At 41.4% G+C, this 24,414-nt stretch overlaps 1 protein-coding gene across 1 annotated transcript in view; it reads left to right on the forward strand.

Moving 5' to 3' along the window:
* The window catches only part of LOC113016400 (receptor tyrosine-protein kinase erbB-4), a 364,753-nt gene extending 349,974 nt beyond the window's left edge, over positions 1 to 14,779 (forward strand). The window contains exons 24-27 of the mRNA XM_026159217.1: positions 1,485 to 1,582; positions 1,747 to 1,917; positions 4,696 to 4,981; positions 6,019 to 14,779. Coding sequence (XP_026015002.1) covers positions 1,485 to 1,582; positions 1,747 to 1,917; positions 4,696 to 4,981; positions 6,019 to 6,857 — 1,394 coding nt within the window. The 3' untranslated portion in view covers positions 6,858 to 14,779. The remainder of the gene's footprint in view (positions 1 to 1,484; positions 1,583 to 1,746; positions 1,918 to 4,695; positions 4,982 to 6,018) is intronic.
* The last annotated feature ends 9,635 nt before the right edge of the window (positions 14,780 to 24,414 follow it).

Consider the following 24,414-nt stretch of genomic DNA (forward strand, 5'->3'; position numbering starts at 1 on the left):
GATCTATTCATAACGCCTGTCTAGCATTTGATCATGGCATAATGTATGAAAACCACCATGGTTACCTTAGAAACCAGTCGCAACCCTGCCATGCTCATGCATCATCAGTGTCCTCCGGTATTTAGAGACACATCACTGCACCCCTGGCTGTATTCTGTGATATGCCAGCTGTTTGTCAAATATTATTTTGGTTTGAGTAACACTTTGCAATAAGAGATTCAAAAGTGGGGAACAGGAACTACTGAGTAAATATGCTTTTACACTGGGGATAAAGACGTTATTGGCAAGTGTGACGTAATCCTGAAGCATTGAGAAATTATTGAGGACCTCTAATGATAAATCATACAGGAGAGGGTAGCACTAACAAAAAGACAGGAGTCAGAGCGGTGGAAGAGTGGAAAATGCTAAGATTTTTACTGGGAGTGACCAGAATGGTATTCATTATAAATGAGTACATCAGAAGGACAGCTCAGGGTTCAAAGATAACGTTAGAGAGGCAAGGCTGAGATAGTTTTTATTGGACAAAGGGTGTAGAATATGGAGATGGAGGAAGGTGGGGGGGTACCACAGAGGAGGTTCGTGGATGTAGCGAAGGAGGACATGCAGAGGGTTGGTGTGCCAGAAGAGGTTGATAAAGGTTGGGTAGGATGTGGGCAGATTATCTGGTGTTCCTACACATAAATGGACCAGCCAAAAGAAGAAGAAGAAGGGGAATGTAATAGCAACGTAGTCCTAAAGTCATGATGAATGGCTACATAACTACTGATTAATTACTGAGTAACTACTGAGCAAGTATGTGTTTACAATGGAGTGTGGAGGAATGACTGCTAAGGATGACAAAGCAAAGAGAAACTGCTGAGGAACTATAATGATACATCAACTGAGCAGATAAAGAAACAACAGGTAAAGTAGTTCTGAAGTTATGAGCAACTACTTTGTAACTAGTGAGTAACTGCTGAGTGATATACTTAATTACTTGAGGTAATAAAAAAGAATGACTAAGCAGCAATAAAGAAGCAATTAGTGTTTTGTTCTGCTGTGTTTGATTTATTGAGAATGAACTCTACATATGAAAAAAAAATGGACCTTTCCGGATTTACGGATGATTATGAGCTAATCATTACCTTATGATTCACTAATAGTGTGTTTAGCAGCTGGCTCTTAAGTATTTAATAGCCCTGGGTCAAGAGTTATTAGGGAAGTACTAAAGAACAACTCATTAACTATCAGACTGTTCCTGATTTGTTGTTCCTATTTCTTTAGCAACTATCCCCCTCTTAGAGTAATACACAGGGCTGACAGGAAGCTGCAAATGCAGTAAGAGGCTCAAGAGTAGTCCTTCTGAAAAATGAGCAAAGAAAAAGGAGACAGCTGGGATAAAGGTTAAGGAATTGTAGACAATTAATAAACTTCTCTCTGTATATTTCTCTGCTTCTTTTTCTAACTCCACGGCATTCTTCCTTTGCCCTCTTTCTCTTCCCCAGGCTGGATGATTGATGCAGACAGCAGGCCGAAGTTCAAAGAGCTGGCCGCCGAGTTCTGCAGAATGGCCCGTGACCCACAGCGATATCTGGTGATTCAGGTGTGTCCTTTGATAAAAACTTTCCTTTGTTTCTTTTCTCTGCAAACATTTACATATCGTGCAGACACAAAAGTATTATCTGATGCATCTCTCGCTGCAATCTGTATGCTGCTGGAATTAATTTGGTGCTCGGCAATTAAAACTGTTACACGTGTATAATTCAGGGAGACGACCGTATGAAGCTTCCCAGTCCCAATGACAGCAAGTTCTTCCAGAGCCTGCTGGACGAAGAGGACCTTGATGACTTGATGGATGCCGAGGAGTATCTGGTGCCTCGAGGTTTCAACATGGCCACTCAGTCATGCACGACCAGGCCTCGTGTTGACCCCAACAGGGTAAGACCACTGACGAAGACTGTGTTATACTGCATTTTGGAAGCATTTGTGTGCCAAACACTCCAAAGTTGTTAAGCATCATAGATGATCTCCAGCAAAAAACATCTTTAATTTTGTGTACGTGCCTCTTCTCTTTTACTGTCCTACAGTATATAAATGCTCAAGGTGGTTAAGAACCTGCAATACACTGATGATTTCCCTCTACTAATAACCTGCCTCCATCATTTCCATCACAGTGTGTGTGTCTTAAACCTGGACTCTTTATGCAGTAGCTCCCCAGGCCCCAGGTTTCATTACTCAGAGCGCCATAGGCAAATAACAAGCCGCTATCTTAAAATGCTGGAGTCGTTTACAAATAGACAATGAGCACAGGCTGGGCTGCTTGCTTTGCAGCATGCACCATGCGCTGCTGGCCAGCCCATGGCTCCGCATCTTATACAACTTTAGCCCCACGACCTATCCATTTGCCAGTGGCTCTTTGTTCCCTGACAGCCGCTCACATACGCCAAAAAAACCCACACATGATAATCGAGTCAAAGTCCTACTTGTTTAAGGTCAACAACCAGATTGGCAATTGAAGATCTTTTGATTTTACAATCAGAAGCTGCCGTGTGCCCAAGCAGGGAAGGGTGTATAAATCCATCAGTGAGCTGACTTTGCCGAAGGAAGTTAGTTATTCAGGTTGTGCCGCCTCAGACACAGTCCGATACAGACGGTTATCTTATCTGTGCTGATTTGCTCTCACTCGCTCACACTTGAAAAGACGAGCCGATAATGACTTGCTTTGAAGAAGGGATGAACAGAGAAGTTTGGAGGAGGAGGATGCTGATTGCAGTAGAGGGAAAACCGTAGGAGTAGGTGGACGAATATAACCCCGGGACATTTCCCTCTTTTCTGTTGTGTTTTGTAGATCTGCTTCCCGTAATTGCTGCTGTAGCGCTAGCAGCTGGCAAGAGTGCAGAGAAGTTGGCCTGGATTAAATAGCCTGCAGCAAGCCAACACAGCTCCACAAGAAGCCCTTTGCTTCATTTGTCATGTTTTGTATACTCTGGTGGGCCTTTTTTTTTTTTAAGGTTCAGGTGTTTGTATCATAGCTTTGCCTGGCTGCCCCTCACAGTCCCTGGTGGCTGATGACTACACCAGCAGAACTTTGTCTGAGAATTTTACTTCAAAAGGCAGCAGCATGGGTTAAAGCCTCACTGCTTTGCCGCAGTTGGAACAAAAGTTGTGTACGCTAGCTTAAACTTTGTTGTTATTAGCTTATTTGCCATAGATATTATATCATCAAAGAGTTAGACAGTACCCAGAGTACCTCAGACCAAAGATATTTACAGCTAAGTTAATTCAGAAAGTATCTTAATCAGAATTTCTGGCAGAGAGCAGAATTCATGGTTCCATCAATTACAGCAAGTAATTGAACTGAAGCAGCAAACTGCCACTACATTGTACGGTATGATGTTCTTTTTATGAAGTGTTGTGTTAGTTTTATGCAGATGTAGTGGAACTCAAACCTTCCACAAAGTTCAGATGTTGTTTCATCAGTCCACAGAATATTTTCCAAAATTGTGGGGCATCATCAAGATGTTTTCTGGTCAATGTGAGACTTTGTGTTTTTGTTTTTGGTCAGCAGAGGTTTTCTCCTTGAACTCTCCCTTGGATGCCATTTTTGCCCAGTCTCTGTCTTATTGTTGAATCATAAACTTTGACTGCAGTTCTTTAGATCTTGTTCAGTCCACTTTTGGTAGGCCATTCACTCCTGGGAAGGTTCTATAACCGATTCAATTCCGATTCACAAGGTCCTGATTCGATTTGATTCAATTTTGACTCAGACAGTCAGAAATATTTTAATTCTGATCATTTATCAGTACATATCCATATTTTTTATGTCTATGTATAAAAACAAAGCTGATACTTGAGACTTCATCAGAGGTTTAAGCATCACAGCAGATGCCTATGTGTCAAAGTAACTGAGGATAAAACGCAGAAAAACATGAAGGAGATTTTCCTGCCCTGGCTTTTTATAGCAGATTCTGCAGTAGAACAAAAACTGAAGCAAACCATGAATCAACCTATGAACGTATTACCTGCTGCTGCTGAAGTGAAGCAGAGCAAAGTTACAGAGGTGTTAACATCTTTCTGTGGAATCCGTTCACCTGCTTTTTAATCGTTTAGTGTTTTAACTCTTTGGCAGTTTTTGAAATAGTTTCGTGAGCCTGAGCTGAGATTCTGGCATTTCTGGCAAAATACATTCACATTTAAAAATTGATTCAGAATTTTTAAGAATCAATATCACATTATTCAAACTAAAATCAATTTGAAATGGAAAATTGATTTTTTTTATACCCACCCCTAATAATGGCTCTCACCGTGGTTTACCAAAGCCTCAGAAATGTTTTTTATAACAATTTCAAGACAGATAGATGTCAGTTTGTTAAATCTTAGCATGATGAATTGATATTTGAGATACTTTGGCCTACTTCACTTTGCCATACAGGTTCTTGTTAAGTGAGTTTTTGATTCAGTAGGTCTGGTAGTAAGCAGGCTTGGTTGTGGCTTTTGAAATTGAATGTAACTTTACAAAAACATGTGGTTAATCACAGTTAATTCGTGATTTAACAATCAAGCAGGGCAAAATAGCCTTACTTGCACTTCTTTAGCAGAGAATCAGCTGTGTCATACACTTATTTGCTCCGACTTGGACTTCATGGCCCCTCTTGAACTCATGCTATGCTCAGTTTTTCTTATCTTAACCCCAATCCCTGCCTCTCTTTACTGCAGAATCAATTTGGCTATCGAGATGGTGGTCCAAATGCTGCAGAAGGACCCTTGGCAGGCACACAAGCTTGTGTGAACCAGGATGCCACAGGTGGCCCGAGCCCAGTCCTGGAGGACCAGCGTTGTAATGGAAGCCTGCATAAGAAGAGCCTGAGCCAGGCTGGAGGGGAAGACAGTGGGGGTCAGAGGTACAGTGCTGATCCAACCATCTTTCTGGGAGAGAGAGCATTGAGAGGGGACACTGATGAGGACGGATACATGACGGCAATGAAGGACAAGAGCTCCTCAGGTACTCATAGTAAAGCCTTATGAGACTGTTGTGGCCACTTGAATCATTTAGAAGATAGTTAATCCAGTTTAATTTTCCAGAGTATACATTAGAAGCAGAATTGCTCTAAAGAAGCTAAAAATAAGTTCAGGTAGGAATTCTGCAGTCCTGCAGGGTATTTAATAGTAATGATGCATAAATGCATTTTAGGAGCTGTATTTAATCCACAGCACATAGTAGATAATATTAAACTTTAAAATAACCATACCTAATTAAAATAATTTCTTACTAATCTAAAAACAAAACTGTGTAGAGGAAGTTAAAGATTGATTGCGCTACAATCATCTATGCAGCTCCACAAACAGAAACATAATTAAAATTATAAACAAGTACATAATATATGTGCACCTTTCTCTCTGTCTTGTCATCTCTTTGTTCATTCACAGAGTAAATACGATCCTTTGTACGATAGTCGGCCTGTCAGTTTTCCTGTTCATTTCATCTCATTCCATTGATTAAAATTCCTACTGAGTTTCCTTCGACGGCGGTGTATGTCAGCTACTACTACAGAGTCATGTTTTGCCTTTGATCATAATTCAGTCCATCAGCCCTGCTCTTGCACTACCGTCTTTGATTTTTTTTTTTTTGAGCAGCTCAAAATATAACAAAGCCTGCAGCAAAATGCATCTGATGCAATGTCAAGGAGCGGAAAAGTGGGCAAAATCAATAGGTTTCTCACCCCACTATTATAGCGCTTGGAAGCAGTGAAGAGGGGTCATTTGTTGGCATTTTCAACCCCGGCAGATGGAGTTTCCAGTGCCAAAGAACTGCTGGCAAGATGCCCGTCTTGTCCTGAGTGCCTGCCATTAACGCCATTATCATCTCCATCTTCTCTCCTCATTACCGAGTGATCTCTTTCTTTTACTCCATTTCATTCTCTATTTCCTTTGTTTTCTCACCTCTTGATTTAATTTCTCCAGATTTTTTGTTATTGCTGTCTGAACTGTTTTTCTCTTCTTCTAATTCACTCTCCTTCTCATTCATTTTCTGTGGTACAGAATATCTGAATCCCATTGAGGAGAACCCGTTTGTCACGCGACGTAAAAACGGCGAGATCCACGCCCTGGATAACCCAGGCTACCACAGCACACCCAACAGTCAGCCCAAAGGAGAGGACGAGTACATCAATGAGCCCCTCTACCTCAACACCTTCCATACCCCCGCTGAGCTGGGCCTGGAAGCCCTGAGGAGAAATGGTCTGCCCCTACCCACCCAACCTCCTTCTTCTATCTCAGCCACAACCTCAGGCTCCCATCTCCCGCTTACCATCCAGACTAGCCTGCCCCACTACCCCCTCCCCACAGCCCAACCATCTCCATCTGGTATTCCTTGCCATCATGGTCCACCGACTCACATCCTCCATGCCCACCACACCGTCAAACCTGCAGGGCAACCTGGCAATCCAGGTGGCAGCTCTGTTGCTCAGAGTCAAGCAGGAACTACTGCTCAGGCTCAGGTGAGCCAGTCGGGCGCCCTGTCCACTTCAGCCACCATTGGGCATGGCAGCCTGCCAGCCTACCAGAGCTACGCCACCACACACCCTGCCAGTTTGCTGAAGCATGGAGGGCAAACATCAGGTAAAGCCAGCGGAAAGAAGCTGAAGGTGACCTTTGACAATCCAGAATACTGGCAGCACAGCTTGCCTCCCAAATCATCTAACCAGGCAGCCTCAGATGGTGCCCAGGGAGGTTCCACCAACGCCAAGCTCTTCTATAAGCAGAATGGACACATACGGCCGGCAGTAGCTGAAAACCCTGAATACATGTCTGAGTTTTCCCTGAAAGCTGGAACCATCTTGCCACCTCCACCTTACCGGCAGCGAAACACTGTGGTCTAGATTATTCCATTTAACAAACGTTCCCCAATCTTCCTCTAGCCTCCAACAAGCCCAACATCCTCTCCAGTTCCACGGTCCTACACAAAGAGAGAGTAGCACCAACCAAGGCTGCTCTCAGCCCTGCCCAGATAACAGGCCATCTGCTGTAGATTGTAGCAACATCTGGAGGAGGTGGACCGAACCAAGCAGAAGCAACTCAGACCCCTGAACTGTCACTATAGACAATCTCGTCCATCTCTGTTCTGTAGATAGAGACTGTGCTCCATGTCATTCAGAATGTCAAGGTTATGGTAGTTTTCAGTAAAGAACAGATGCTTAATTATCACACAGCAGTGGATGGACTGTATCTGGGGGTATCTGAACTCACTGCCAGCCACTTGGGTTTCAGATTTGTGAGAGGAACAAGAAGTTTTACTAATCTTTTTGCTTTCTATTATAAAGTTCTGAGGAGGAACAATATTCTGCAAAGGGTTTCTGAAAGACACAATCACATAGAACAAATACAGTCTGTTAGATGTCAAGATGCCTGGTTTTCTGAATGACATTAGAGTGAGGTAGCCAGGCAACAAAAGCAAAATATGGAGGAAGAAAAGACAATATAGAGTGGACAACAAAAGATGGAGCACTCATCAATCATATTCAGTGATTTTGCCTATAGGATTATACCCACCGTGTGTTCTTTTATATGAAATATGTGAATCTCATCTCATCCTTCTACTGTAACTGTGATACTGTGATGGACAAAACTACAGTGATCTTTTCTTTCACATTTGTAGTTCAACCATGGACTTTTTAAATTGCTCGAGAATCTGCAGGGCAACTGCTGTTCTGTTGGTTTTGCTTGGCTGCTGTCTGTTTGGAGAAGCTGACTAAAACAGCTTTCCCAGGGCAAATGGTAAAAGGGAAACCACACTGTAAACACTTTTATAATCACGGGTTTCAGTGCTGAAAAGATTTTTATACACTGGTTTTCCCATTCAAGCTAACTCGGATGAGAAAACCTGCTATGAGCTGTAGAGTACTCCAGTAAAGCAGCTGAACTCAAAATGGTGTTCAAAGAGAGAGAAAAAACTACAGAAAGGGGAGGAAAAGTTCATGAAAGTTTATACAAACTGACTAATGAAGACCTCAAGGAAGGAACAAGACAGCACCAGCAGAGCACAGTTAAACAGACTACTTTATATGTCTATCTGTCTTTATGTTAGTGTGATTGGGATTAGTGTGTGCGTGTATGTTCATATTTTAGCAAGCTACAGATGATCCCACTGGGGGGTAAAAGTCAGTGTTAATGGAGTCGAAAGCTAAAGATCTTCAGTACTAACCAACGATCGACTCTATCAAGGCTTTTTTTTCCTATGTTAAGTATAAAACAAACCAAGCTCAAATCAAAAGATCATTAAAAGCCCCAAACTGCACCAAATGGCACCAAATCTCTGGAAGGGTTTTATAGATTTAGGGTGTCCTTAGCTAACGTTACTTTCTTTGAGTTGATCAAAATCAAGAATGTGAGGATTTATCATTTTAGTAACTGGAACTGGAGCTTGTCTCGGTCATGGTGTTTGTTATATTCTCGATTGCTTGGTCCGAGAAAAAGTACAACTCTAGACTACTTTTGGCCACATAATTCTTGATTATTTTTGTCCACATCTGATCTAGATGTTTTTTGCTTCTTTTTTTTTACAGAATCATGTTTTTTCCAGACCCCACCCATATTCTTATTAGACTGTTAATTGGTAGCTAATTTCATTTTGGCTACTAGAAGTGTCAGTGGTTCCTACCCAAATTGTTCACAAGGCAGAAGTCGATAAGCTAACCTTGTCTGCTAGAAAATGTATTTTAAAGAGCAAGAAAAAATGATGCTTTCAAATAAGTCAGATGTTTCAAAGCTAAATTTATTCTTTAGCATTAAAGCTAACTTAAGCCTCACATGCACCTCCATAGAATTGTAACTACACCTTGTGGCAACATAGATCTCTGATCTTGCCAACGAATATGTGGCCATAGATTGTGGCTAAATACAGAAAACTTGACAGTAGCTTGAAGTGTATATATTTTATTTATATTTCAACCAGGACAACTATAGTCAGAAGACTGTTGTTTTAGTAATTTCTGTTTGGAGGTATGGTTCTATTCTGGGCTAATGTAGAAAGCACAAAGCAGGAAGACTCCTTTCACGTAAACTATACTTCTGTTTCAGCTCTACGCCGTAACTTATACCATAACCAGACCCCATTTTAACCCTATGCCGCAACCTTCTAAGTAACATGTCGTGCACTTCCCTAGAAATGTAACTACATGTCGGGCCAATGCATACCACAACAACTTGATGGTGTGGAAGACCTCAGTGTAGGGATACAAGGATTTTCCAATTACGTAGTTAGTTGGGATGTTGAGATTTCCCACAGTAGTCTAAATGAAGTTTAAGATTTCACAGAGCAGAAATAACAACAAATGTGAAAAGGAAGAGTTAGCTGGATGTGGGGTTGGCTGCTTCCAAAAAACTGTCATAAGGATGTGTAGAAGGGTACTAGCTGAGACATTAGCTTATCCGCTGGGACTGTGGTGGAGCTTGACTTTGTCACCTAGCTGAACTTGGCCTTTGCTCCATGTATGCAGTTGTGGTCAGAAGTTTATATCCACTCATCACAAATATCATGATCATTTTGGGCTTCTAATGAATTCTTTGAAACTGTCTTTTTTCCATGGTGAAATGACTGTATAGTATACATATTTAATGGCTTTAAAAACAAAAAATTGGGCTTTAAAGTTTTAAAAAGTATCTGGCATAATTCTGGCTGGATATTTGGCCACTCTTCTTGGCATGCACTGAAAATGTAAAAAGTAAAAGAAAAAAATTCTAAGCTGAAAAATAGCACGACATTCATGCCCATGATGAGTGTATGTTAACAACTGGCCAAACCAAGTTCATAAAGCAAGTTCTGTTTTGAATACATGTAATTTTTTTTAATGCAGCACAGGGTAACTGGTAAACGAAATTAGTACTATACTATATGACATTTTTTTTCAGTTAAAACTATAATGTTATGTTTTCCAATATTAAGTTAGTATAGTTTTCATTAGTTTCTTGGTGAATCACCAGACAGTCAACTACTGTTACCAGTATTAATAACTGTGCCAATTTTTAACATACCTAAGAAAGTCATTTCTTGTTTTGTTTGATGTAATTTGCACTTTCAGCACCACTGAGTTTTAAATTAATTAGTCTAGCCACTGTTTAACGAAGCCTCTAATCTATAAAGGCTTCACATCTGTTCTTAGCCCAGAGTGATATCGTCACTCTCAAGAAATCTCAAGAAAATAGTTCTAACCCTGACTACTGATGCCTGTGTAGGCAACTTGCCAGTCAATGCTGCTGAAAGGACTGTATTACAGCCGTTATTTCTTCCACCAAGCCATACACAACACCTGTGGGTAGGGGAAAACACTGCAACGCTTGCCAAACTTAGAAGTTCAAGATAAAACTTGTGTAATGTTGGTTTTTCTCAGAGGTCCTTTTGCAATATCTCCTTTATTTAGTTGAATGAATATGAAGAAAAACTTGTAGTTCTTGAACCTTTAACAACAACGGTATTTTTCATTATTTGTGGAGCATAAATATTGCTTTGTCATAGTTTCAACAACCTTTCATCATTCTGCTCTGCCAGAGCCCAGCCCTGCCTAAGCTGTGTTCTTGCGTAGGTTATTTATTTTGTGTATTTAAAAGTGTGTGAAAGTGTGCTTGTCTCAGTCTATGCACATGTAACACTGTATGTGTTTATCCTCCCCATGGAGCACTTTGATCAAAGTCGCGGGTATAAAGAAAGGATTTCCACTCTTCGTTACTGAAATATTCAACTTGTTTATCCAGCCGTTTACCACTTCAGAAAGCAATAGCTTTAGCAAAAGTACAAGGAAGGAACTGGGGCCAAGAGGTCATAAGGAAAACACATTTTACATGGTACTTGACCAGCTTCAAGAATGTCCTTGTTTCCATGTTTTTTCGCTGACTTCAAACAGTATTTATAGTAGTGCTTTGATGCTGTCATGATTAATTGATGAAGGAGTATTTTGTAGTCCTTTTTCGAGCTCTAATTCAGTGAAATAGAGACAGCATTTAATATCAATGTGAAATATTTATGGTGCGTTTGAGCTTGTTTATACTGAGCGATGGAAGCGACTGCCAAATCTGGGTTTCAAGAAAAATGAACAAAAATATGATGGTGGTCGAAAGAAAAACACACGCCTTGGTTTATGCCTGTTTTGCCCTAAATTACACTGCAGACCCAGGCAAAATGTGTGTTTGAATCAAGAACAGATTGAAGGACTGATGATACAAATGGTTTCAAATGTTCTCAAGAGCACTTAAGAGAATCCGAGGCATCCCCACTCTCCCATTTTTGATCTGAGTCATTGACTTGTTTGTTGACAGAAAGGTAGGAAAAAGCACCTGAAGTTCCCCTTCTGTTAAGTCGTGTTTTTTCCCATCCTAAGACCTTGGTTATCCTTTTAGAGTACCAAAATGTGTTGCGTCTATGTGGAAGCATTTTTTTCCTCTCTGAAGACTAATATCTTGTGTCTTGTTTCAAACTAATTTTGCCTTGGTGTTACCTGCTGCTATTTGTCTCAGTCCTTAACAGGCTTGTGTTCGTGGCAGTTCAAAAGCATGCCAGGGGGAAACACTGCTGGTTAGGCTGATCCTTTTTATATTATTTTCTGGGTTTAGGTTTTTGTTTTTTGTTTTTTACTGCCTCCTCAAAGCCAAGGTGCAAAGGCATGTAGCCATGTCCTGAACCGAATCCTTCAATATTTTATCCTCAAACACCATACAGGCTTCAACAAAGTCTATTGTATAGTAAATATTACATTGCATGGTTCCCAAAGTGAGTGTTTTACTGCCCTCCACCTTCGTATCTCATTTATGACAACATTATACTCAAATTTCTGTCCAGTGTGGGAAAAATTAATCAGATATTTTTTATCGAGTTTAGTAGCACAAACTGGGAATCCTTATTTCTGCGATGTTTCATGGGAATTTTTGTGTGTGAGTGTAGTACACCCCCACCCCCTCCCTACAGTGTCTTTTTAATATTGAGTTTTATCCTTAGTATCAACGATGTAACTTCTTTTTCCCACTATTGTGTTGGCTACTGTACATTCTTCAACATGTTTGTTATTCTAGCCACGTTTTTCGGTTTCTTGACATTTTAATTGCACAAAAGAAGAAAAAGCTACTCTTAGCTACTCCCTTATTCACAAGGGGTTGCCATAGCGGGTAGCTCCACATATTCAGTTTGCTAGATTTTTACGCCGGATGCCCTTCCTGATACAGCCCCGAAGGGATTTGCGTCTCCTACCGGAAATCAAACCAGGAATCTTTCGCTTGTTAGGCGAATGTATAAACCACTATACCATTGTCCCTCATAAAAGAAAGTCATTCATTTTCTGTATTCAAATCATTGTATCAGTATAACTGTACAGAATCTTTGGGATTTCCTCCCAGATTTATCTAACACACTTCAACAACAAATGTGAATAATATTTTTATAAAGCACCGAAATGGCCGACTTGGTGAATTTGTAAATAAGGAGGCGATGCTTTGAATTTATATTGGTCTTCTCTCCTACTGCTTTTTTCTCCTGCTTATATCGACTTGTACAAAAAGAGCCGTACATATTTGCTTTATGTAAGTGTACCCTTTTTACTAATGGGTATTTCATTTTAAAAGTGCTTGTTGTTCCCTTCTCATGTGAAACTCTGTTCAGTGGCCCTGCTTCAGACCTTTGTGGCTGTTCACGTGTAACGTTTCAGTTTAAGTGAACACTGTTAAACACTACACAAATAACAATGGGTGGTGTCTCACTTTGAATACTTCCATAATAGTAGCATATTAGCTTGATAGTGTAGTGTTGTCTGAAATCAGGCACGACAAGAGGCTGGACTATTGGAGCATTTTACCATGGCTGTTATGTTAGCTGGCACATTTTGTTCATGTTTACATTTGTCAAGTTACTTACTAAATGTAATACTAAATTCTTCTGAAGTAATGTAAACACAGCAACATCAGTCCCAGATTGAAAAATCTCTTGCTTTTAGCTTTCCAGATAGCTAGCAATAACAAGGATTGTTGCGCTAGCTGCAACATTTTATAAACATATGACAAAATGAGCTTCTTACCATGTATAACACTTTTCTGTCATTGCAGATGTAAGTTTAACATGCATAAATATCAGTCGATGCCATAATGCGTGAAATATCAATCCCGGGTTGCTAAGCATCTGCTGGCGGTAGCTAGCTAGATAGCGCAGACTGCAAGTCTCACACTAGATGGCGCATTTAGTGAATTTATCAAGTTGTTGAGCCTCTGGTCAGATATCTTACACTAAAATCTCTATGAAGTCACAGAAAACTACCAGACAATACCACAGTGCAGACAACATGCCAACAACACAAAAACAACTAACTAGCTAGTATTAGCTCAATATCTGGCTCTAATTTGAAGATCAGCTGTTAATGCCTTAGTTTCCACTACTTAAGGCCAAAGTCAGACAGGCTGTGCGACGGGTTCATCATTCTCCTTGCAATATCTGATCACTAAGGAAAGATGTATGGTCCCCCACCAGTTAACAAGTGGTTGCTGGAGATTGCTGTCTGTCACAAATGGGGTGCTGCATCAGACAGCCTCCTTGGGATCGTTTTGTTTGCTTGCATATTGTTGCTTTTGCCTGTAGTTTGCATGAAAAGCAGCCACTTTTCAACTATGCTCTCTGTAACTCGAAACAGAGAACATTCACCTTCAAAATAAAAGCAGTGCCTTATCATTGGAACTAAGACATTTCAAAAGGTGCAACTTTTACAATTAAGGTGAATATTTGCCAATTGTGCCACACTTTTGACAGTTTCACTACAGCTTAATGAGTAGTTTGCGAGCATTTGCAGGCAAGTTGGACGCTTCCATGCAAACTGGAGACTGTGCCAGTCTAACAGTGGCTAAAACAATCATAAGTAGATTTTTGGTACAACTCTGTATGCCTGTTGGCAACCAATGTCATACTAGCAACCGCCAACAACCTCCAGCAGCCATTTGCATACTGTTTGTGGAATATACACTCTTTTGCCATGGTGTTCACTAGCTGTTAGGGTAACCCCACTCACTCTAGGCCTAAGTGAGTGAAGGTTTTAGCAATCAATTTCACAGTCATTGCTCGCAACAACCAGCAACCACTCATCAACCAGTTGGGCGATGAACATTTTTCCCTAGCAACCGGTCATAATCAGATTATTCCCAGCTGGTCTCTAAGCCTGGGTGAATAGGTCCTGAGCAACATTCAGAATAGTGCATGTGTCAGAGATTTACAGTTAACAAACAGTCAGGTGAATGATCAACACTATTCACAAAATAACGGTAGGGGTGGCAGTACGCAAACTGAGACACATCTGATTTACTTTTCCAATGCCTACCATGTCAGTCAACCAAGAGAACTCAATGCCATCTTTCTAAATGTCATAAAACTGAAACCTGTGGTCCCAACTAACCTATATAAACTGTGTTTGAGAGTCAGTGTTACCTTCTCTGCTTACTTTCAACTCGAAATATTACTGAGCCAAGTCCACCCTCTTACTCCTCTTTTCTGCACAGCCTTCACAATAGGCCCTGATTTCATTTAATTTGTTTTGCATGCTTTCAAAAGGAGACATAGTGGAGAGAAGGCGTCATCGCTTGCTCCTCTTTGCGTACTGTTGGTTTTCAATACTTTCCCCTTGTCCCTTTACCCAACACCGTCATTGCTGACTTTCTCTTTGAGTACTTTGAAACCATACCCAAAGCTTTATATCATAGAAATACCGTTCCTCATGTTTGTTACATGAATCTGTCAAAAGTATATTTTTAATTTAATATAAATAAAGATTGATTCGATATATGGTGTGGTCGTTTGTGCACGTGTGTTTAGTAAGTGTTGGGGGGGCTTTCTTTACTTGATATGTACTTGGGAAAGCACCACTTTAAAGTTTTTATTCTTGTTATGAGTTGTGTATCTTCAAAATCAGCCAAATCAGGGATTGCTAACCTTATTAGGAATTCTGTATCTTTTTCAAATACCCCTCAGTGGGGAAGCTCAAGTCCTCAGCCCAGATCATAGGTTTCCTTGCTTGACACGCCACCCTGCTGCCTATAAATAGAATGGAAAACGAAAGCTGCTTTCAGATGCTCTAATCCACATGCTAACAGCTTCAATAATAAAATTTAGCAGATGGTGTCTTTAATTAAGGCAAGGAAGCTCTCAAGTTACAGTTATATCTGAACATTTCAGAAACTTGCACTGGAGACGAGATGCTGCACCGCTACACGCTTTCATGCTCAAAAGGACTTGCAGATGAAGACCAGCTGCATCAAAAAGGTCCGCAGTGTGCTCGCCTAGCTTCCTCCAAAACCTCGCCTCAAATCAGATAATGTGTGGATACAACATTTTGCTGTCGTTTTACTCTCGCCCCGCGCTGCGCTTAATACACTGTTTACCCAAGTGTTGGTTATGTAAACTAGCATAGGCAACATCTTTGCTATGCAAGCGCTCCTTCATTCCACTCCGAGGCTTTCATTTCAATCATAAATAATACAAAACTGTCCAATGGCAGAATATGAGCTTTCTGAAGTCACTGCTATTAATACTAATAAGGCAATGGGGTGCTTTAAGTAAACAGTGTTTATGAACTAAAATCCTCCCCCTCCTTTCTCGTCCTCCTTCTGCCCCTCTCCCCTCTCTCTCTGTTAGTTTCCTCAGAGCACCGAGACTCGATTAGTAAGCACATCGAGTTCCACCACAGTAATTTAGAGAGGTGGGCTTCTACTGCGGATGAACAGTATTTGAACTATCTCCTGTTATATATTCTTATAAAGCTGCTTATTTAAAATCTATATTAGGTCTGGCTTCTTCAATGACTGTCCAGAAAAATGACGTTTCCCATTCGCTGCATAAAAAGGAAATTTAATTGATACTCATTCCCTTCCTAGCACCGAACTCACATAATAGACAGATTATCTTGAACATTAAGCACACTTGCCGACAAGACTTTGCACATTATCACCCACACCAGACAGCAAAGGGGGGAGAGGTCACTGTTAATTTGGCAACTGCTGTATAACCATTTGTCAGTGTATTACAAGTCTCCTTTAAAGCCATTCTTCCATTGAAGCCTGCTATCGCCGCCAGGAGACGAGGGTTCAGCTCCATCCCGGAGGCCTGTAGCAATTATACTTACAGCTGCCCTGTACACCTGTGACATAGCTCGACGATGACAGCTCATCGCCAACAGACTGCCACTGTTTAATTGCAGCGTGTCACCTTGACGGGGTGTTTTGCCCACATCTCCTCGCACCAAGGAGAGACAGCTTTTTGAAATGGAGCCACAAGATTGATGACCCTTTAATATAGCAGCCTGGGGTTTGACTAGTGCTTGTTTTTTTGTTTGTTTTCCACCAGAGTTTCATTTATTGTGGTCAGAAGTACTCTCAGCAGGATGTGGACCCCAAGTGTAAAAAGAATTATTCCATGAATTAGGAAGGCTCTCTTGAAATAAAGAACAATTGCGCTACTTATACAAATTCATTGCTGTACTTATATGCACTTATTGCCCATATAAATTCAGGAAGACAGCTTTATGTCAATGAGCTACTTTCTCTAAAGATTAAAATGGCTGTTTTTCCATTTTAGTGTACTTATTAGGATGCAGATAACGCGTTTTTGATTTAATGCTGACACATTACCAAGACCTTACTTAGTCTATGTGCTGCTGATGTGCTGGAAAAGTGGATATATGTCAATACTGTTCAAAGTGTACCATAGAGCATGTCTTTTTTGCATCAGCCAAAAGGCATACTGAAGTGGAATTGTGTTTTAAAAAAAGAAACGAACAGAGAAACATACTCACACGCCACTTTATTGGGTACATTTTGCTAGTATCAGGCTTAACTTGTTGTTTTCAGAGATGCATACATTCAACAAGGCGATTAGCAGTACACTGTTGCTGCAGATTTGTCATGTTCAGCAAACCAGTTTCAGATGATCTACACTTTGTGACATGGGATGGACATGTTCAACAACAATACAAGCAAATATCCCCCAAACCATTAACACCACAACCAGGCAGGATGGATCCATGCTTTCATGTTGTTTACACCCAATTCTGAACCTACCATTTGAATGTTGCAGCAGAAATTGAGACTTGGCAACATTTTTCCAATTTTGGTGCAGCCAAAATTGGTGTTTCCTGTTCTTAGCTGACAAGACTGATACCCAGTGTGGTCTTCTGCTGCTTTAGTCCATCGAGGTTCAATGTCTTGTTCATTTAGAGATGCTCTTCTGCATGCCTTGGTTATACTGTTACCTTCCTGTTAGCTCAGAGCCATCTGACTGTTCACCTCTGACCTCTGACATCAACAAGGCATTTTCACCCAGATGGATGTTTTCTCTTTAGAGTTACTACTATTAGTTGTCCGGACATGTTTACAGATAAACACAGCGTTTAATTCATTTCTCACACTTGTGCTTATGAGTTCGATTTTGGAGAAGGAAAGAAAAGGGACATCCACACAGACACCACCATCCGAACTCTTTATTTACACAGCCGTATGCACATCACTTCAACATGTGGAGACGTTCATAGCTTGCCATACCAGCTGTTGCTTGGTTACAGTTGTGAAGCTACATGGGAGTGTGAGACGGTTGGGTATTATTTGCTCTGCTGATGTTATGATATTATCCTCTCTCCGAAACATCTGGATTCCGTAGGATTCAAACTGCCACCGAAAAAGCTGCTAGAATTGAATCATAAATCTGTTTCTCTGTTAATCTGTGTCGTTACAGCGCTCCTCTTCGTCATGTTAGTGCTAATCTGACATCATTACTCTAACATATTGCACCTTTTTAACTTCAGATGGCATATTTACATTGTAATAACACAGGGAAAACCGCTTGTGGTGTTGTGCAATTAATGTAATGTGCAATTAAATTCAGAACGTGTGGGTTACGCGGTTAAAGATATGAAGCATAAATCACAGTTATCTCCCATCATGGGGCCATATCTCTCCTGCCGCGCCACGGCTGCACATGGTTAATGTTAGCTGGCAATTTTCATGAGTTATATCCAGCGCGATCCAGGGCTGAAGCAAGCACAGAATCAGGGGCAAAGCCACGAGTTTTGCCAGCATAATTAACCTACGTGATCGTTAAGTCTTCACAAAGCTGTAAAAGATTGACTCTTTCCCCTCCGTTTAACCTCAGGCCGGCCAAACCAATCGTGACGGCATCAAATATATAGACTGTGTATGATTTCAACGAATGAACTCAGGATAAATGTGAGCGTGATCCTGCGGTTAATCTTTCAAATGCATGCATGTTGTTTCATAGCTATCAGAGATTTCAAAGGACGTTTTGCAGCTTTAAATATGAAGCTATGGTAAGCATCATTAGTATTCCTCAGCAATCCCTCCAAAGCCACGCAGTTCCAGTAAGTGGTTATTTAGTCTAATCGTTTAGAAAATAGCTTTGGTATTACACCTTTTTTGCTAATTTGAGGAAAAGTTATCTACCCTTCAACCCCCCCACCTAAAGCTAGGTGAAATGTTTATTACTGACTCAGCTGCAACCTGAGGTTTTAAATCCTGGGATCTGTCATTTTCAAACTCAAATAAAAGTTTCCTGTTTATAATTGAATATTTCTTTAAAACTCCAGGCTGCTGTTGTTGTTAGATCATCCCTTTTGTTTTTCACCAACCAGATTGGAAACCGGGGGGACATGCTAGCTCCATGCCTGAGGCTTATGCAAAAGTCTGGGGGAAAAACAGAACCAAAGAGACCTATCTGCTGCCTCCCACTGAAGACGCTCAGTCCAGTCTGCAGCTGAGGATTATCGTGTGGAACGCAGGAGGAGGAACGTGAGACAGCAACTTCCTGTGAGGCAACTTTTCCACACAACATAGTAATCAGAGCAGAGACGGCAGCAGAGGAGAGAGCAGAAAACAAGAGAAGGAGAGTTAGAGAGGAGAGGCCAAATGGAGGTAAAGGTTGGGCACAACAGCCTGAGGCACACTGTCGGGGGCAGAGAGCTGCACAAAATCACCTCTGAAAGGGTAGCTGGAGCTGCTGTTGACTGAAATCATAGCAATACTGTGAGAGGCTTGATTTTATAAAATATTTTAGGAAGAAAAACTTGTGAGGTAAACTAAAAGTGCAGTAAACAGAATGCGTGCTTGCTATTCCTTCTACACAAATTTATACGTGCTGATTAGTGCGAAGACCTGTTTTACGGTGAAAACTACGGCTCAAGCAGCTAGAGTCATCACTTCAGGTTATGAGGCACCTTTCAGTCGATGTTGTGTGTGTGGTGGTGGTGAGGGGGGGCAACCCCCCCCCCCCAGATTTCCAGCTGCCATGTTTGTGTTTTCTACAGTTGTGGTGAGAAGTTTCCATCCATTAATCAGCCTGAATGCCGTGGTAATTTGGGGCTTTTAATGGTTTCTTTGAACTGTTCTTTTATCTCGGGTTGAACGATTGTACAGAAAACATCTTTGATGACTATAAATATAAAAACTGAGTGTACAAGCTTAAATTCATTTCGGTTTTTCTCTAATCCACACATGCTCAGATGTCTACACAGAAGCTCAAATATATACATACACTGACATAAATCTTTTAGTAAGTGGTGCTCGAGCTTCTGAGGCCTGTCGGCAGCCCTCTGTATAATCTGACAGACTCGGATCTTTGGTACTTATATATTAAAAATCGACACAATTGTACAGCTGAACAGCGAGCACAAATTCGCCCTTATGGATAGACCTCAGGGATCCATGTCCTCTCGCTGAAGGCACTATGCCCACTCAGCCCAATTCTATCGATATACTTTGGCTAGAAGTTACAAACAAATTAATGCAAGTTGGTAGTTATTATTATTACATAACTACCAAATTATCACTGATAATTTATAGCAGTGCAAGTTCAGTTTTGGTTCACACAGTAGTGCTTCTGGAGACCTGGTGGTAACCACTGGGTGGATGAGCCCATGCAGGTCAGACTTTGGGAAGTATCCCTCATGTCTCTGTAAACTAAAAAGAGGTCATTCTTCAGCTGTTTGAAAATTGCAAAACAAATGGAAATGCATATTGTGCACTCAGTCAGCTGTTGATCCACTCTTGATAATTTGGGAGTTCTTATGGAGCTATTTCTAAACAACTGCAGATTGCAAGATCAAACAGTTTAAAGAACTGTACTTTATACAAGTTATTCCAATGCGTGAACGCTTTGCAGAAGACTTGAGGAAGACCTGAACTGTCACTCTTAGATTAGAGGAAAGTGGTTTGGATATTCAGGAACAACTCAGAATCTGCTGAGGCGCAAAACCTGAGGCTCAGAGTTTTACATCATCATGGACTGAGAGGGTGGTGACCAAGAAAGGATGCCCTTGTCCAAAATCGATGACTTCAAGCTCGACTGAAATTTGCAGCTGCTCACACAGACATGATAAAATGAGGTTTTATGGTCAGATGAGACAAAAATTGAGTTGTTTGGCCACAGGGACAAGAGGTATGTTTGGAGGAGTAAAGGTGAGGCTTTCAAACCCAAGAACACTGTAGCAGCTGTTAAGCATGGTGGTGGTAGCATCATGCTCTGGGGCTTTTCTGCTGCTAGTGGTAGTGGTACATTACACAAAGTGGATGGAATAAATACCACAAGCTTGTTGATGGCTACCAAAGCATCTGGTCTAGGTGTAAATTGCTGAGGAACATTTAACCAAATATTGCTGTGGGTGTTTGTCTGTTTCTGTTTATTGTTATTTGCCAGAACACAATTAACTTAAAATGCTCTGATTTTTAACTTACATATGAAACATGTTATCTCATCATGTGTTTTGCTGGACGTCACCTCTTACAGACTAATTTCATGTACAATCAATAGCTGCCTTGAGTTTCTCATCTCTGGCTGGTAGGTCAGGTACTCCTTGTCCTCCACCTTTTTTCTTCTTTTTCTTATGGTCTGTTCATCTTTTTTCATATTACCTTTGATGTCAAACCTTTTCTTTTTTTTAACTCATGGCTCAGGGAGAGTCTTGCAAGGATCGATATTCAGCACCTCCATTACTTCAGCTCAAGGATTTTTTTAAAGCATTGTCATCCTGTGGAAACCCTTGGGAAAGGTGCGCTTTTCCTGCTTCCATTTCTTTGTGCTGCTTTTTTGCCTTAGAGTCGCAGGATTCTCTCTTAAAGCATCGTTATATCTTTCTGCCATTTACCTCAAGGCAAACATGTTTCTTTAAAGGCCATAGAGTAAAGAAGCCACAGAAGTATGCAGATAGCATGCAGATGTAGATGACAAAAAGCCTCCTTCATTTTGATTCACCATGGTGGTATGAACAAAACCAGTCAGTGTGTTAATTTCATGAATCTGACTGTAATTTTGTGTGCGTGCTTAGTTTATGCACATGACAAGAACATTTCATAGTGAATGAGGCCCAATATTTTTGGCGCAATCAGCACTGAGTATAGACGTCCAAGGATGGCTGAGAATGACCGAGCTAAGATAAACTAGCGATGGCTCACCAACCGGACATAGTAGTGGTGGATAAGCAGAGGAAGACACAGCTTTACAAAGTGAGGAAGAAGGAACATGAGAAGCTGGAGAAGTACCAAGGGCTGAGAGAGGAGCTTAAGAAGATGTCGAGGGTGAAGGTCACAGTGGCCCCTGGGGTAATCGGAGCGGTGGGTGGAGTGACCTCCAAACTGGGCGAGTGGCTCCAGCGGATCTCAGGAGAAACATCGGAGATCTCTGTCCAGAAGAGAGCAGTCGTAGGAACAGCTAAGACACTGCGCAGGACCCTCAAGCTGAAAACTGCCTTTTTTAGTTGAAATATAAGTCGCACTGCATCTGAATAAAATTTTTATAAATGTAGAAAAGAGAGCATTTCTAGCATTACATTATTTTATTAATTCATGTTTATGTTTTTTGGGGGTCCTCTTTAAACAATTTCACTATAGCATCAAATCTACCAACCAAAGGAAGCCATTCCCAAGTTGGCAGCCGACTTAAAGGCAAATTAGTGATCACTTTTCCAGACTGCTCCTGAAAATAATGAACACACAGAGTGATTTTTTTTTTTTAGTAATTTTAACTTTGGCACATCTGGACTTCCATATAACAGAACATTGGTTAACTTCTTTTTCCTGCAGCTTCCTCGCACAAACAATACAGACAAGATTACAGGTAAAACTGCACATGTACTCCTCCACACACCCTTTTTCTCCCCTTTTACCGCTTACTGAAGATTTTCACAGTGAGAGGTTTCTGACTTTAACTTCCTCTTTCCTGCGGTGACCCATAACAACACACACACGCGCACACACACGCGCACACACACGCGCACACACACACACACACACACACACACACACACACACACACACACACACACACACACACACACACACACACACACAGTGGCCTGAGGACAGAGATGGAGAGCTCTAATTTCCACAGGGCCCACAAAGTCCCTTCATCCCTCTAAACTCAATCTCGTCTCTTTCTCCCTCACAAAACTACACACACTGGCAAAATAATCACACACCCACACACAGACACACATATTTTGCAAATGTGTGCAGTCTGGCCATGTACGCCAACAAAAAAACATCTCTTTACTGTTTTCTACCCAATACTACATTATCTTTACCGAGCACAGTTTATGAAGCAAAATATACATTTTTATCCTTTGCATCCTATCCAACTCTGACTATCTTTGTTCTTTTCTTTTATTACCTGCCGACTCAATCACATGTCGCTGTGGATAAGAGCATCAGCTAAATCCCTAGCATGTAAAGAGGCTTGGAGACGTCCAGATGGTCTGTGGCTGCTCAGTAATTTGTCAAAGAAAATGATGCTGAACAGTGTAAGAAATTCAGCAAATACAGGCAGAAAGCATTCTTTCTCTTTAGTTGATGGCAAATGCTGTTTAAAGATGAGGCTGGCACGGCTTTAGGTTTTGTTTTAATGTGCGGTCCCATGAAAAATAGAGCCAACGGTTAATTTATCTTCACACTAAGTGTGCATTATACAGCCTATAATCGGGAAAACTGGTGTCTTTGAACCTTTGTAAGAGTCCAAAAAGCAATAGTTTTGCCTTCTGTAGAGCCTTTAGTCCTCTTTAGCAAGCTGAAGCCTGGACATACATTTTGAATGACATCATGCTGATGAATCACTTATTAAGAAATGCAGAAAACACCACAGATATTCCCAATACAAAAACTCATGAACATTTATTTTCTTTCTTTCTTTTTTTTAAAAAAAGGCCTCTTCGCTGTCTCTCCCCTTAACTCTGAACACTTTGATGTGGCCAAATGGAGCAGAGGGGGCATCTAACCGCCGCCTACCTGCCTCTACTTTCATCCAGGAGTAAGCCTAATAGCCTGCAGAGGGATTCCCACAAATGCAAGAAAGTCACAGTAAGCAATACTTACTTTTATATCCTGAAGAGCTGTGATTTAATTAATGTAACCACCGAGGGAAACGGGCGGGGGTGCTGCCGCTGTGATGAATCAAAATGAGCATGTGCGTGTCTTTGTGATGGTTCTCGGTTATATGGTACCGCTGGAGCATAAACGTTGTCTCATAGGTATGTGTGCGCATTTGTTTCTTTTGTAAACGCGTCAGTGTGTTTGTCCTATCGGCTCCTGCGGTGACTGAGTGGCTCTAATTGAGTGTGCAGCTCACTCAGACAGGAGGTCTCAGACAGTGTTGACATTCAGGCGGTGGAAGGCCACCATTGGGGATGACAGCTGATCATTCTTCCAGCCAGCACCCTAATTACACAGAGATGGAACGAGGGAAGGGAGGAGGAGCAGGGAGAAAGTGAGAGAGGGAGACTTTTTAAACAACAAACAGGTTCCGGTTGCTTCCAATCAAGCCTCCCGTCCCGCTGTTTCGTCCATTCATAATGGCTTCCCCCCCACCGGTGGGTAGAGAAGCAGCCAACACCCCCACTGTCTTCCTGCTCTCTGTGACCACACTGCTTCCCCCACCTGACTCTCTCAAGCTGGCATCTTTCCCAATTATACCAAGTCGCGAGCTTCCGTGTGTGATTCGAAAAAGCATCTTCCTGTGTGTGTCTCGCTCTTTCTCTGGAGCGCACACACGCACATATAGAAATGTACTGACACGCACACAATCCCTTTGATGTATGGAGTCAATCAGACCTCATTGGACAGTGCTGTGATAGCCTCGGGATATCAACAGGGCTGCTCTCTGCTCACCCACACGATAAACTCTTTATGTGTCTACAGGCTTTTGGAGTAATAACAGTATCGCTGGCCTTCCTCACTCTTCACCATCCAGTTCAGCATATTGATAGCGCTCAGGCATGTAGACATGGTCAAGACGACCTGCTGAAGATTTAGAAGAAGATTTAAGTGACTTTGAATGTAGCATGGTTGTTGCTTCCACATGGGCTGATCTGAGTATGTGAAACTGCTGATCTGCAGGTACTTTCTGATACAATCACCTCTATGGTTTACAAAAAA

Source organism: Astatotilapia calliptera, chromosome 23 (assembly GCF_900246225.1).
Source record: "Astatotilapia calliptera chromosome 23, fAstCal1.2, whole genome shotgun sequence".
In the NCBI taxonomy this organism is placed as follows: Eukaryota; Metazoa; Chordata; class Actinopteri; order Cichliformes; family Cichlidae; genus Astatotilapia; species Astatotilapia calliptera.